Source organism: Perca fluviatilis, chromosome 4 (genome assembly GCF_010015445.1).
Source record: "Perca fluviatilis chromosome 4, GENO_Pfluv_1.0, whole genome shotgun sequence".
In the NCBI taxonomy this organism is placed as follows: domain Eukaryota; kingdom Metazoa; phylum Chordata; class Actinopteri; order Perciformes; family Percidae; genus Perca; species Perca fluviatilis.
The window spans coordinates 19,055,256-19,070,065 of NC_053115.1; the positions used below are offsets into that span (position 1 = coordinate 19,055,256).

The window sequence follows — 14,810 nt, forward strand, 5'->3', positions numbered from 1 at the left end:
GATATTGGCTACAGTGATCACGGTTCGGATGTGAGTGATCATTTATTGTCAAAATAGTTTTGCTGCTTGGCCCCGTGATTCACACCCCTGCTGTTGAGCTTTTCACCAGTGTGATCCATAACACACACGCTGTTCAGCTGTCATATCTCCTGCCCGTATTTCCTTTTTTATCTGATGCACACATCATGAGCTGAGCTGTTAGGTTTATGGGCTGTTTAACTACCCCACTGTTAGATCTTATTGGATTCATTTGTCTTCTTTTTAGGCCGGGTTAAGGCTTCACACCGGGATTATTGCATCAGTGATCTTCGTGTCTGTGGCTGCAATAGTTGCTGCTGTATTGATCATCCGAAAATACTGCTTCCCAGTCAAGTAAGCAGACTTCATCATTAAGACTTAACACGATTATTTAAAATAATTAGTGCATTAAAAACACATCACACCGGTCTGTCACGTAACTTTATTTCAGTGAGGCGACATACAGATACTCACAGCTGAGGCGGATGGAGGATCAGGGTTCAGCTGTGACAGAGGGGGAAGGCGACAGGGGGTCCTGCACAGTGGGAGAGGAGTCAGATGAGGTCAGTGCATCATGGCTTCCCTGACCGTAGATTTCACTGTCGTGCACCCCACCGTACGAGCTGACACAGCCGTAACTTTCCTCATCACTTCACATGTCATTTTGTAACTTCCTTTTATTTTCCTCGTGACAGGACCTTCTGGAATAAATCTCAGACGGGGATTCATGCTGCTGGCCCGACTGGAAAAGAGTTTTTTGTGGATTCATTATGTGCTTTAGGGCTGCAGCTAATGTTTATTTTCATGCTAGATGAATCATTTGGTGCACACAACTACAAAAGACAGTAGGGGTGTGCAAAAAAAAAAAAAAAGATTCACATTTGAATCGCGATTCAAGGTCTACCGATTCAAAATCGATTCATAGAATTCCAAAAATCGATTCATATTTTTTTTATTAAATAAAATAATAATTTAATTTTTTTTTTTATTGTATGTCTACTGCAATCACATTGGAAAAGTAACTACATTTACATACTGTGAATCGTTTTTTGAATCGAAAATCGATTTTGAATCGAATCTTGAGCCTGAAAATCGATATCGAATTGTGACGTTTTCTGAATCGTGCACCCCTAGAAGACCCATCACAATTTCCTAAAAACCATGAGGATTTCTTCAAATGTCTTAGGAACAACCTAAAATATGAATCAGTTTTAAAATAGTTGATTTAATGTTCTGATGACTAATTGATTCATCGATTAGTTACACCTGTAGTGTGGTTTATGTTTCTGGATCTGTATTCATCGTGTGACTTGAATTCTTATGAGAGTGTTATTTCTTCATGCCTATTGTGAAATATTGAGTTGAATCTGTATTATTACTGACACTGATGTGTTAACCAGATCCTTGAAAGTTTTAAACATCAAAGTCTGACTCAGTCTGTGAAAACAGTTGTATCATTTCTAATGTGACGGTGGAGGGGCTTCTTAAGTCTGACAAAATAACTCTGATGTACATTAGCCGTGATACAGACTGGCATTTTGGGAACTGCAGGATCCAGCATTAATTGTTAAAACATAATCAGGACTAAAAGTCAGGCTATCTCGGCCTCTGCTGCAGTCCCCCAATGTTGTGGAAGTGCATTACCATTACTTTTACAGTTTCAGTTAGAGTTACTAACTTCTTCTCGTCTTTTTACTGTCCAGCTGTCGAAATCGAGTTGTGAGAAAAGAGGAGGTGATGCAATTGTTATGTTGCACTGACAGCAATAAGATTAGAGAGCAAGTAATGCGGGACTTTCTTTGTCCTGGGTTTCACCTCTCAGCCTTTTTTCTTAATTTTTTTTTTTAAGTAGGCCTATCTCTGACTTTTTTTGCCCTCCAACCTATATGCCCCTTAATCGAATGACTGTTTATTTGAAAAGGAAACTAGTGTGGCTGATCCCACTGAGAAACGCGCCCAATGTCAGGCTTTGCCCCTAACCTTTTGCTCTCTGTGTGTTGCAGTTCTCAAAATCCTTTCGCTTCAGGAAACAACAACAAACTTTAAACTAGCGAGCTACACGCTGAAAATGGCAAGTTTTGAAGAAAATTTGCATCGTGCAACAAGGCAGGCCTGCTTGGTTCTTTCGGGGAATGATTGTAAAGATTTACAAAGAATATGTTTATCTTACTGGGGCGTTTTGGGGCCGATTGCTGTGGACAAAGTAGTCACAGCGATACACTGGTAAGAGCAAATTAAGTTTAACCATGTATCCAGCTAATTTAAATAGCTCACGTTACTGTATATTGTTAACAGTTAACTTCATTTAATATGGTATGTGGCGTTTTCCACAAAAACAAGTTCCTTCCCGAGACCATTTTGCAGAGCCACCGTCTCTGCATCCGGAGCTTAGTGCCACCCAAGACGATCGCGATTGGTTTAAAGAAATGCGAACAACCCAGAGCGTTTTTTCTCCTATCCTAGAATGTACGTGTGTGGTGTAGCCAGACCTTACTCCACAGTGCTCTGGAGATAGGTCTGGCAATGCGAGTCTATATAAAATGCCCTGCCAAATAACATGGGAATGCAAATGCATGATTCATTCTTGTATGATAAAGTATACAATATCTAGTTAAAAGTTACAAATCAAAATGCAAACAAACTATTGCTATTTGATATTATTGGCACATTAATTCACATGAGATTAAAGAATAAGAACAAGATAGTTTGCTTAAATGTGGTTAAATATGCCTCAAATTCATATTTGCATATTTTAAAGAATGGACACCTTTTTATTCATTCAGTATTATCATCCAGTGATGAAATCAGCAGTTGCATCACATGGAGATTTGACATTTCAGATATTTCAAACAGCCTAGTTGACTTGCAGCTAAACATAGTCACACTAAATTATCTACCAGTTGGCCAGTTCACTTTGAAATATATTTCCTTTTTCATGCTGACATTGACTCACTTGAAGTAAATTTGCTGTAGATTCCAGAGTCCACCAACCCTTTAATGGACTTCTAGGCTGAGTGGTGTTGATATATTTTTTAACGGCTACACAAACTATGTGAACATCAGTGTGACAGAATTCTGCTGACATCTTCACGTCAGATCGCTTCACTGTGATTTCTCTTTTAATTTGTGTTTGGAATCAATCTGTTCTTGTTTAAAGTTCATGTATTACTGAAGATTTGGCAAACATCTCATGGAAACGTTTGCTCTACAGTTACTGATGATGGTATGATATATAAAATGCTGGTGTACATGTGAGAAACGTGGGTTATTAAATACATGCATCATGTGGACTGGCTGATGTGTTCGCAACCTGCTTGGATTGTCCTTGTTCTGTCATAACCTGCATAATCCACTCTTTCGGTCTCTTTTCCGAAGAGCTTCTCTGCTTAATCTTAAACTTAAATATTGTATTATTCCTGTGGACTGGCATACTGTTTACACAAAAGAAACAAAACATGGATATTTGTTTCTACAATGTTATGCAGTCATATGGTTCTTTGAATGAACAATGGTCGTCTTAGAAGTGGTACACATAGGCCCTCTGCTGGTTCTCTTTAGTATTACACCATCCCTTACGTAACACTAACAACCCTCTATTGTGAACTACAAGACCACTACAAACATGTAGCCAGTGGCAAGGTTTGGGCGGATGAGGGGAAGAGTTTTAACAAGAGTTTTTAGGTGTCAGACCGGAAAATATTTCATGACATTTACTGTATCTCTAAGCAGCTTATAATGTGCACACATACACCGTATAATAAGTGTGCACACTTACTATAAATATAAAACGTGCTTTCAAGTTTTGTCCTTTAATTCTCTCAGGAAACTGAATTTATTATATTCAAAGATGGACTACTGACTGGGCAGTTCTCGCCCTGCCTTCACTTTGTGGAAATTAGTTTAATAAATGAATATAAATTAAAATGTAAAGGGGTTTATGGTGCCACCATTTTGAGCCCCTTGCTCTTAGAGAAGCCCTGTTTCAAAATCAGTTTTTGATTGATTCAGTTTGTTTTATGCTCATGTGGTGCACTGAAGTGGTTATATTGAATACATTTTCTTTGTTTTGTTTTTTTCTTCTTTTTACGCCATCTGTATGTGTGTGGTTCATTTGTCAAAATATGGCTAAGCAGAGGCTTTATTTCCCTAATCAGCTACCCAACTATTTCTCGATGGATAAATTATTATGATCTGGCCACAATAACTTTAATACCAGTTCATTTACTGCCTGCAGGGAAATGTTATTTGTGTTTGGACCCCTCAAGCCAGGTGAACACTTGAACTCAGCTACAGTTCAAGGATCAGCAGGGCAAATGCTTACAGACACAAGGGCTTGGCCTCTGGGATTATCATGCCTTTCACTATTTGAACGTCTGTGATGACTAATTATTGTGCAAACAGTGTTGTCCATCTATCAAAAAATGGACTTTAATGCCTTTACAAATACACCATATTGGCCTATTTATGTTGTGTTTATTGTAATAACTCTAACTCCTCTTTGCCAGTTTTTTTTGAAAAACAAGTTTCAATCTTAGTGTCATTTACCTGTATAAACAGGTTAAAATAAGGGTAAATGTTTTGTAAATAATATATACAGTATATATACATATATTTTCTTTTTTTAATCTTTTCTTAGTATATTTTTAGATTTTGTGTTTGTGCCTATTTCATGCTTATTTATTTGCTTTTAGTGAGTTTCTTTATTCCACAGGCTGTAGCATTTTTTGTATATCAGCAGCTTTATACCACACATGGGATTTACTAAAATTTACATACAAATAGAAAAATTATGAATTTCCCAGGGATTCTTTAAAAAAAAAAAAAAAATGTACCTATATAATTGGGAATATGAAGCTTGTGGCCTTTTTTTCTTCTTCTCCTCTAACAGCTAAATACAACCTGCTGTTTGCAGTAACAGTATCTGTTACTGCTGACACTGTACCATATTTGACATTGTAAAAGAGAGAAACTTGATCATCTAGCTCTCAGTGGGTGTGCATGTAATGCCACATCCTGGTTTGTATGTAGCACAAGAAGGAGGGGAGCTGACAATTCTTTTTTTGTTGGCATAACTAAACATCCTCAAGGCATGGTAAATTATCAGGTAGTGTGTTCACAGATGAGATGGCACCAAAGCTTTTTTGTGTCTAAATACTTTTTGTTGACAGGAAATACTTCAATTCAAAGGTATCAGCTCTTCCTTTCAGGAACCGAAAGCTCTCTGATTTATTGCAGTTATGAGATGTCAAGGTGAGATTTCACTTTATTTCAAAAACAGGTAGTTTTGGTTGTATGTCTGCCAAACTTCATACTGTATCTACTCTTTGTGGTTGACAGCGGTTTTGCACCTTGCTGTTGCAATTGTCGTCCTCATAACCTGGCTAATCGCCATCAATTCATTCGATGTACAGGAGAAAGCAAGACATATTCTTGGTGAGCTCATTTCAACTTATTACATCATAACTCCTGAGCTACCTCTTCTAACTCCGTTTTATTTGCCACAACTTAATTCTTTTATTTCAGGGGTTAATGTCATTGATCAAATCACACTGAAATTCAAAGCAGGTAAATTAAATCATGACAGAAGTCATCTTTCTAACATTACATGACTTCCACATTTACTGTATGTGTGACTTCCTGGCAGATCACAAGTACTTTTCTATCTGCAGTTTCAGCTACAACAACACCCAAGCCAAAATGCAGCCTCTCCAGAGTCTGTCCACCTGACCATTTTGCTTTACGCATCAACAGCGGAGCAGCTAACGTTGTTGGACCAAAGATCTGTTTTGATGGCAAAATGTGTGTATTTGATATGGTAGTACCGGAATTAACTAAGGATGGAAATGTGCGTGACTGTGCGAAACTCACCCTTATTGGTATCTCAACAGCATTATGAGCCATGTGTTGAATAATGTGGGACCGGGACTGAACATTGCGGTGCTAAATGGTGAGTTAACATGCTCTCTGACAGATGTTAAGTAGTGTACTGTTAGTAATTTCAACTTTCTGTTAAAGATTCTAATTGTTAACAGTTTTGAACTTGGAAACAGCAGCTGTTAGAACAATCTCACCTAAAGGTCCATTAATTAGCCGTTCTGGAGCTTTTTGATCATAACATGATCTTCATCAGCAGATGAAATGGGGGAAACATCCTTAAAGTGCTCATAAAAAGAACATTTTAACATCTTGACTTCCATAACAATTGAAAAAAACTCAATCTTTTTGGTCAGTTGTTGATAACCAAATGTTGCGTTGTTTGTTGTTTTTTCCCCCACCTCAGGTGAAAATGGAATACTGGAAAAATGTGGCTACCTTAATTTGAAACTTGGAAGTAAGAGCTTTTTTAATCTTTTAATCTTGTTTTCAATGTAAAGGTTTATTGAATTGTTTTTTTGTTGTTTTTAATTACTCTAACAAAAGACCCAGAAGACATCCTGGCATACCTGAAGGAGATAAAACCTGGAATGATTGTCTTAGTGGCCTCGTTTGATGATGTGGCAACAAAGTAAGACCAAATCGCAATGATTCAACATTAAAAATGATTTTGTATCACACAGCATGACTCCTTTCTACTACTTTGTGGCAGAATGACAAAAGAAATGACGGAGGTGTTCGTCGGAATGGGAAGCACTTTGATCAAGTCTGTAAAACACAGAGATAGCTGGGTGTTTGCTGGAAGAGCAGGGACAGAAAACAGAAGCCTCTTTGAGAAGGTTAGTGGGCCTGTTCTATTTTGTGTCAGAAAAGACCATCTATTTTAAAATACGCTAAAAGTAAAAAAGCAAAATAATTGATGGCAATACAAATATCTTCTTCCCTGTTCACCTGTCAGCATGCTGTTAATGATGAGAAAACCAACATTTATGAAAGATGGCCGGAGATGGTGGAGGTGGGCGGCTGTTTACCAAGGACCCAAACTGATGGACATAAACCTTAAAGGATGTTTGTGATGAAGAGGAGAATATGACTTATTTAAGACATCTCTGGAAAAATTATGACACTCCCAATAGTTTTACACTATTTTCTGAAACTGGACTTAATATTTATCTAAAATGATAAGTCTATGTTACTCTACTTTGTAGTTTTACTATTGCTGTCTGTTCATCCTGGAAGATGGCTCCTTCCTCTGTTGCTCTTCCTGAAATTTCCTTGAGTTTTTCTATATCCCAAATCAAGGGTCTAAGGATTTTGTACAGAATGTAAAGACGTCTGAGGCAAGTTTGTCATTTGTGATTCTGGGCTATATAAATAAAACCCACTGGACTGGGCTACTACTGTTAATAGTAGCCTAATAGAAAATGTACACTTTGACACATTGACTTAGATTACCTATTGTTGCTGAACTATGGAATATGTCAACGGTTTTGTCCCTGTGGGATAAAACCAACAATATTCTGCTTCCAGGTGGGTGGAGGATCATTTATCATTTAATTATCATTGAAGACCAGATGCTCAAGTTTTTGCTATCTGCCCATTTTTTATCTCATATTTCTCACTTTTTTCTTTACTTTCCATTTGTAGCACATTTGTTGGATACTATTCCATTTCAGTACCAGAAGTACTCAGAACCTTTACTATAGTAAAAGTACAGATAAAACCGTGTAAAAACACTCAGTTATAAGTATTACTCCTGCATTCAAAATCCTACTTAAGTAAAAGTACTGAAGTATTATCAGTGTAACAATGTTTAATCAGCATTTTACTGTTGTAGCTGGTCAGGGTGGTGCTAGTTTTAACTACTTTATGTACAGTTCAGTAGTTCAGTTTACTGGTTCGGGTCGGGCCCCAAAAAAAAAAAAAAAAAAAGAGTTTTTTTTAAAAAAAAAAAAAAAAAAAAAAAAAAAAAAAATTTTTTTATAAATTTTTTTTTTTTTTTTTTTTTTTTTTTTTTTTTTTTTTTTTTTTTTTTTTTTTTTTCCAAAGAGTGATAAAAATAAGGGGTTTTTTTAGAAAAAAAGGAAAAAAAAAAAAAAAAAAAGGTGGGGGAAAAAATTTTTTTTTTTTTTTTGTTTTTTTAAAATTGGAAAATATTTGATAATTTGACGTCTCTGGGTCTCAAGCAGTTACTGTAAACGCGACACTTTTATAAGGGGTCACAAGGCAAAAAGGTTGGGAACCGCTGGTTTAATTTTTTTAACAATGCAGTGTACTTTATATGCAGTACTTGAGTGCATGTACTTAGTTACCTTCTACCACTGCTGCGCACTAAATATTCTTCCAGCACTTTTGGCCTGTTCTCCAGAGTTTGTCTTCCACTTGGTTGCTGCTTCCCTGGGAGAATCATCATTGGTCCAAACACAGAACAGTTCCCTCACTCTGGTGTTCTTGGCTGCTGGAGGAGAGAGAGAGAGAGAGAGAGAGAGAGAGAGGGTAACCTCAAATTATTATTGCAACTCTGTCCACTGTGAGCCCAGGAGGTGTTGTGTGCAGAAACTAAAGCTGGATTCATACTGAGGACATGGGAGTCACCCATGGAAAGAAGGTAAATTGGTTGATTTGTATTCTTCATGTACTTCTGTATTTCTCTGTGAGACATAACACAAGTAGCATTGCACACTTAAATCATGTTAAGATAACCCAGCAGAAGCATCTATGTGGCAAAAATACTTTATTGGCATGCATTGTGCGTTTGAGAATGAAAAACCCAACTGTTGCAGGGTGTGTTCTATGTCATAAGTGATAAATACGGTGTCTATTCTTGATCACATTTAAGCTTTTGTTTGGCAGGACTTTATAGTTTTCAGTGTTTGTCCGTCACTGTTATCTCTACCTTTTTTAAATACAGCAAGTGCTTGAACCAAACAAAGGTCTTTATCCAATGAATAAGCCTTGCCAGGAGAGTGGGCCTTGGAGAGTGTTTACCCCGTCATATCCAATTAATTCTTCACCACACAATATCCACTGTCTGAGCTTGAGCCAAACAGCATGACTCTTCCCTCATCAACCAAACCGCATCCAGCAGCAGAGCTGTCATTAAAATACCTCTCTAGATTGTACTTTTTCCACATTCTGATGATTTACTGTCATTTTGTTTAAACTTTACTTGGTTTAAATATTGAATGCAGGTCTTTGAACACATTACGCAATGCTACTACATTTGTTTTGGGTCTGTACATGCCCAGACATGATGCAGCCGAATTGCAACTAATGCCAAGGCTATACAACAAACATTATGTAACATGGATCAAATGTAACTGTAACTGATGGTGCTCAGAGCAAAAGTATAGTCTGACACATTTTTTTTCTAAATTCAAGTGTTCATCAAACAACAAAAACCAAAAGAATCACTTCATCCAGCAGTCCAGTCTGAGTCCCACGGGGAGAATAATTCCTGTCTCAACTATTAATTCTGCTCAAACTCCAGCAAATGAAAATCTCAGTGGGAATCAGAATGTGTTTTGTTTGATCCTCGTCATTAATGAGGTGGCAGCCCTCTACCTCACCAGTAAGGGCACTCGCTTCACTGGACAGCTGACACTTCATTTGTCTGTCAGCATCATAATACTGCTTTGTGTTGCTTGCTGCCATATCAAAAGAAACTGCATTGGTGACCCGACTAAGAGATTCATATGGAGTGCTATCGTGTGTCACCATGTGTGTCACACTACTCTTACACACTTGTATTTTGAAAATAAAGCAGTATGATGGTGTTATGTTGGTAATAACTATGAGATATATTCTATTCTATTTGACATGCCAGTGACTTTTTCTGTTGACAGAGAGATCTCCAACATTCTACAGAGACACACCTGAACAGGTTTGGTGAGAAATGTATCTATCGTTATAATCCTAACGAGGCGGGGGTAAGCTGTTTGACAGTTTTTGTGTGTTTTGTGTGACTCGAGAAAGAAACTTTGCAGAGGTAGCACATGCGGTCACAGTTGCATTTGCTGTAGAAGCATTTTCATTGATTCTGTCATTAAAGAGTAAAAGGGTCAACCAAAATTTGTTAAGTCAATAGACTGTTATCTAGCTGTCAATAAACCATTTGCCTGTGATATTCAACATTCAAGTCTGTAAAATGTGTTTTAAAGCACGACTTTGTTTTAAAGGAAGAAAAAATCACAATCTCTCTTTTACAAATTAATAGATGAATGCATAAGCAACAAAACCCTTGCGAATTTCAAAACACTCACTGGGTTTGTTGCTACAGCATTACTTGGTCTGGTATAGTCTCGCTTTGCCAGACCTTCCTTTACCGTGCTGCGAAGGAGGGTCTGTCTAGTCCACACAGCATTCCGGGATGGGAGAAAAACATGCTCTGGTTTATTGGCATTTTGTTTAAACCAACAACAGCGAAGTCTTCACAGGCTTCCTTAACCTGGCTGTGTTCACCAGAGGTCACGGCCCTCTTCAGAAATCTGGTGAGAAACCTCAACAACATCATGGGTTTCCTTGAACTCCTGGACAGCAGACTAGAGCTCAAGAAACAGATGGAGAAGAGTTGGAAGGAGTATGACATAAAAATGTAATGAACCCTACACTTGCACTTACACACGGCGCCACTGCAAAATAGCCTCGGAACGGAACTTATTTTGGTGGAACATGTGTACGTTCAAAAAGTTGTTTTTGGTCGTGTAACAGAAAACTCAGATTGGACAGATAGTTTCGCTAGCTGTTTGGATTTACCCTGCAGAGATCTGAGGAGCAGTTAACCATAGTCCTCATTAATCCACCAGAGTTTACAATTCCAACACAAAGAAAGGTGGAGGTACCAGACATCCGGCCGAAAAGAGTGTCATCCGGCGAAATTTCCGGCGGCACCGGAGCAATCCCGGAAGTGGAACGTTGTGGATATAGACTAGGTCTGGTATGACCAGCAGCTTTTGGGGCTAATGTTTGCTAATGTTGCAAATGTTCCACAGATTATACTCTGTAACTAGCTTTGACAGAAGAAGTTTTTAACTGTATTTGGTTCGCTGGTATTTGTTCATCTTTTCTAAAACTCATTTATTTGAGCATTTCGATAGACAAGGCACAACAAACCTCACATATTTTAAGTTGTACCGCCATAAAACAATTTTTAATTTTTCCGCAATCATGTTTCTGTCCAACAGGAACAATGTCACCTTTAAAAAAAAAAAAAAAAAAAAAGACAAACCATGCATGCGTGAAAAATATTATAGATTATATTTTTTTTCTTAATCAACAAAATTTACACAACCCCTAAATTAATTATTATTTTTAATTATTTTTTTTTTTTTTTATAAAATATTACTCTTAAACTAAAAAAACTCCTAAAGATCGCTGGATGGGGCCAGTTTCTTTCGATTGAAGTGGTTGCATGGGGCATTCTTTTTCTGATTGGACTATTATTAATAGTGGAATATTAGGGTCTAAATAAACCGGACATTTATTAGTGCCAAAATAGACATGCATTTATAATTGTGGAGAAATGTTGTGATGGTCTGCTGCATAGCAGGCATCCCAAGCAGTGCTCAGGAGCACCTCTCCACCAGTCCTCACTAACTGGGCCGTGCTGGACTTGAACCTGCAACGTTACGGTTTCCAAGGTCCAAGGTGCTTCCAAAATACTGCCATGGAGTCATTTCTATTAAGGTCACTGTAGTTTGTTGTGACACTACTCACTGAAACTGCACTTCTGTTCTTTTTTGCTTCTGTATATGGTTGTACACCAAGGTTCTCAGGTCATTTCAAGTCTATTTGAGACTGCAGTTTGTAATTTGCAAAAGTCATGTCATCCATATACTTCCAAAGGCCTCAATATCAGCTAGAACACTGTAAATACCTGCATAGAAGACAGCTTTGCTGAGTGTACCTCCCTGTGTTAATTCATGTGAGCTTTTTCTTTTCCCATGATTAAGATACTGTCAAATAACTGTCCAAAATAAAAAATTATAATAATCTTGACATTGAAGTTTATATTGACCTTGGAAATAGCAGTTTGGCTAAAAATGGTTAGCTCAGGGTCGATTTACTGGACATTTTTTGTAGCGTTCAGCTGCATCTGATGCCAATCATAAGCTGATGGAGTTTGCTTAGTTGTCAAGGAGATGATGAGTTATGGGGGGTTGTCTTAACTGCTGTCTCTGTTCAAATATGGTATCTGGTGTCAGATGTGGATTGTGTCCATTATCTTTCTGCAGAGTCACTTAAAGATGCTGCAGTAAAGGTTAATAATATTGAAACTTATCCAGCTGTAATGGTGAATGTTTAACTTGTAAGAATGATGAAAACTCAATGTTTTTTCTTTAGCCTCAGAAATGCAGACACACCAATTTGAACAGCAAGACCGACACTCGAAGCCTCAGGCTCCTCCGTCCCAACTACAGAGTGTGGAGGAGAGCAGTAATCTCATCAGACCGCAAAAACCTCTCAATCCTGTAACGGCCTCCAAGAGCCACCAGGAGCTCCACAAAGAACTGCGGATGACCCACAAGAGGTTGGAAAGAGACACAGACGCTCGTAAACAGTCACACTTCCCTTTCATTGTTTATTTAAAGTCCTTCTGTGTTCCTGTCAGGAGAGTGTCTCAAGAAGGAAAGACTGAACTCCAGAAGGCTTTAGAAAAGAGGAGATGGGAACAAAGGATGAAGGAGAGCAGGGATCAGGAAGAGGCAAAGAAGAACAGATCACCACTTCATCAGGAACTGTTGAAAAGACATCAGAGGCTAGAAAAGGTTTGCAGAGCGCATTCTCTTTAAAAAAAAAAAATTCACAAAGGATCTTGTCACATGATCTGACTCAAAAAATCATCATGGTGGTTGACATTAAATGAAATGATCTATACTGAGAGCATACATTACTATGTTATATAAAAATGCTCACAGAAGATTGACATTGGTGGTCTGTGTGGAGCATCATGTGGATCTGCAGTCAACCAGTGGAGGGCAGTGTAGACTTAGTTTCAGACACTGCTGTCCTGTCTAGTTCCTACAAGAAAAAAACCGCCATTGATCTGTTAGACCAGAGGTGTCAAACTCAATTTCACTAAGGGCCACACTGGAAACTAAGAATGACATCAAGGTCCGGACATGTTTAGTTTATTCACATGCTTTTATTTCATCGAAAAAGTCAAGGATCTTTTACTGGATTATTGCGTGTCTCATATAGTCTTCTCACTTACAGTTTGGTCCACATAAAGCCCCGAAAAAGTAACTTAGCCATCAAAGAAAAAAGAGACAAAAAATTTCGTATAAAGCAACAAAAACATTGGAAAAAAAAACGCCAGAAAAGGCCCCAAAAATGTCGGAAAAAGTGCCAAAAACATCGGAAAAAAGGCACCAAAAGCGTCTGCAAAAGTGACAAAAACTTCAGAAAAAGCTACAAAAACTAGACGGGCCAAAATGTATTGTGAACCTATAAATTGATATACGGGCCGGATCAAAATCTGCAAGGGACCGGATTTGGCCCGCGGGCCTTGAGTTTGACACGTGTGTTAGACCCTATACTTGCATTATGACAATGACTTCTGAGTGTTGTAGTTATATGAACTAAAAGACAGCACATATATATATATATATATATATTTTAATTTACAAACCATTTATAAATATTTGCCTGTGTTTAAGAACTATGGCTTGTGTGGATCTTCCAGGCCTTTAATTTTAGGGAATTAGTTCCAAGCCTAGACATTCGTAAAATATCTTGTGAAAATGGGGCTTATTTACTGTGACTACACATCTGAGCTCCACATTTTTTTGGGGTATATTTTTTATTTATTTTTATATTTTCTCCACAGCTGGAGAGAGACAAAGGACAACAGCGAGAGGGGCCAGAGTTCCTCCGAGTCAAAGAGAGGCTGAGAAGAACTGCAGTGTTAGATGTAGGAGGAAAAGAAGTGTGACAGTAAGTGATTGTATGTGCATGTTTTGTGTCAGCACAATGGACCGTTGGTAATAAATGATTGGGCGGAGAGACTGATCTTATGAGGGCTTTAAAAAAAACACATAAAAACAAAAAAACTGTACAACAAATAGATATTCAGCAGTCAAAATGAAAACAACAATCCGATAAGGTGAAGTAAGACATTTGGCAGCCAATCGTCCCAGTGATTAGCTGAGCAAAGATGCAAGAGGTTAAAGGAGCAGTCAGTATTTTCTGTTAGAAATGAATGTGTGCATGTATGAAAAATAAAGTAATGATTCAACTTGAGTTACACCATAAAGTCTACATGGTTGAATTAGACTGTTGGATCATGATGTAGACAGTGATGACAGCTGATTGTGTCTTGGATGATTTATATAGCAGCTGTACATGTATCATGCCCCATTCTGTTTTCTTCCCTAGCAATGCAAACAGAATTGACACCGTAATAAGTGTTACTATTTTATTACATGTTTTCTATGTGTCTGTAATTACATGTCTTGCTACTGTTTCCACAATACTCAACAAGACACATATTTTTTTCTAATCAAGAGTGACAAATTTACTGCATAATTTTGGGGTATTCTCTTTTCCCTGCACACGTCATTGTTTAATACCTCCATGTTAGGTCTGTTTTATGTTGTTGGGAAGTGTAGTATCATCGGTATATTGTACTAATCAGGTATATTTGTCTGATGTCAACACTGAGCAAAACTATCGTGTACTTTGTGTGACCGTCAATAATTTTTCCATTTAAAATATTCAACAACATGAAATTGATATGTTGAACTATTTTATAATGACAAATTAGTGTATTTCCACATTGATGAAACATGTGGGCAAAGTGAAAAACAGTAAAAAGTCACAAACACCAGGTTCTTGTGAACATTTATTTGTTTATGAATGACGGGAGGTGAGGATTTCTTTTAGAAAATAATAGAACATAAATCTTTGTATGAATAATA

At 37.6% G+C, this 14,810-nt stretch overlaps 2 protein-coding genes across 5 annotated transcripts; both read left to right on the forward strand.

Moving 5' to 3' along the window:
* The first annotated feature begins 5,105 nt into the window (after positions 1-5,105).
* Positions 5,106-7,656, forward strand: si:dkeyp-67f1.2 (uncharacterized protein LOC556106 homolog). Its single transcript, XM_039796796.1, has 9 exons — positions 5,106-5,268; positions 5,356-5,451; positions 5,542-5,583; positions 5,688-5,817; positions 5,907-5,965; positions 6,299-6,349; positions 6,439-6,523; positions 6,605-6,731; positions 6,851-7,656. The coding sequence occupies exons 1-9, from the start codon at positions 5,256-5,258 to the stop codon at positions 6,953-6,955; spliced, it is 708 nt and encodes a 235-aa protein (XP_039652730.1). The 5' UTR covers positions 5,106-5,255; the 3' UTR covers positions 6,956-7,656.
* Positions 7,657-8,353: 697 nt separating this feature from the next.
* Positions 8,354-14,719, forward strand: LOC120556926 (actin-associated protein FAM107A). 4 transcript variants are annotated; one of them, XM_039796808.1, is made up of 5 exons: positions 8,354-8,500; positions 9,738-9,789; positions 12,235-12,421; positions 12,503-12,659; positions 13,721-14,719. In XM_039796808.1, exons 1-5 carry the CDS (start codon positions 8,477-8,479, stop codon positions 13,823-13,825), a joined length of 525 nt encoding a protein of 174 aa, XP_039652742.1. In that variant the 5' UTR covers positions 8,354-8,476; the 3' UTR covers positions 13,826-14,719. The 4 variants fall into 4 exon arrangements, with proteins under 4 accessions (XP_039652742.1, XP_039652744.1, XP_039652745.1 ...); XM_039796810.1 differs by having other exon boundaries at positions 8,358-8,500; positions 9,738-9,780; XM_039796811.1 differs by having other exon boundaries at positions 8,401-8,500; positions 9,738-9,775.
* Positions 14,720-14,810: the final 91 nt, after the last annotated feature.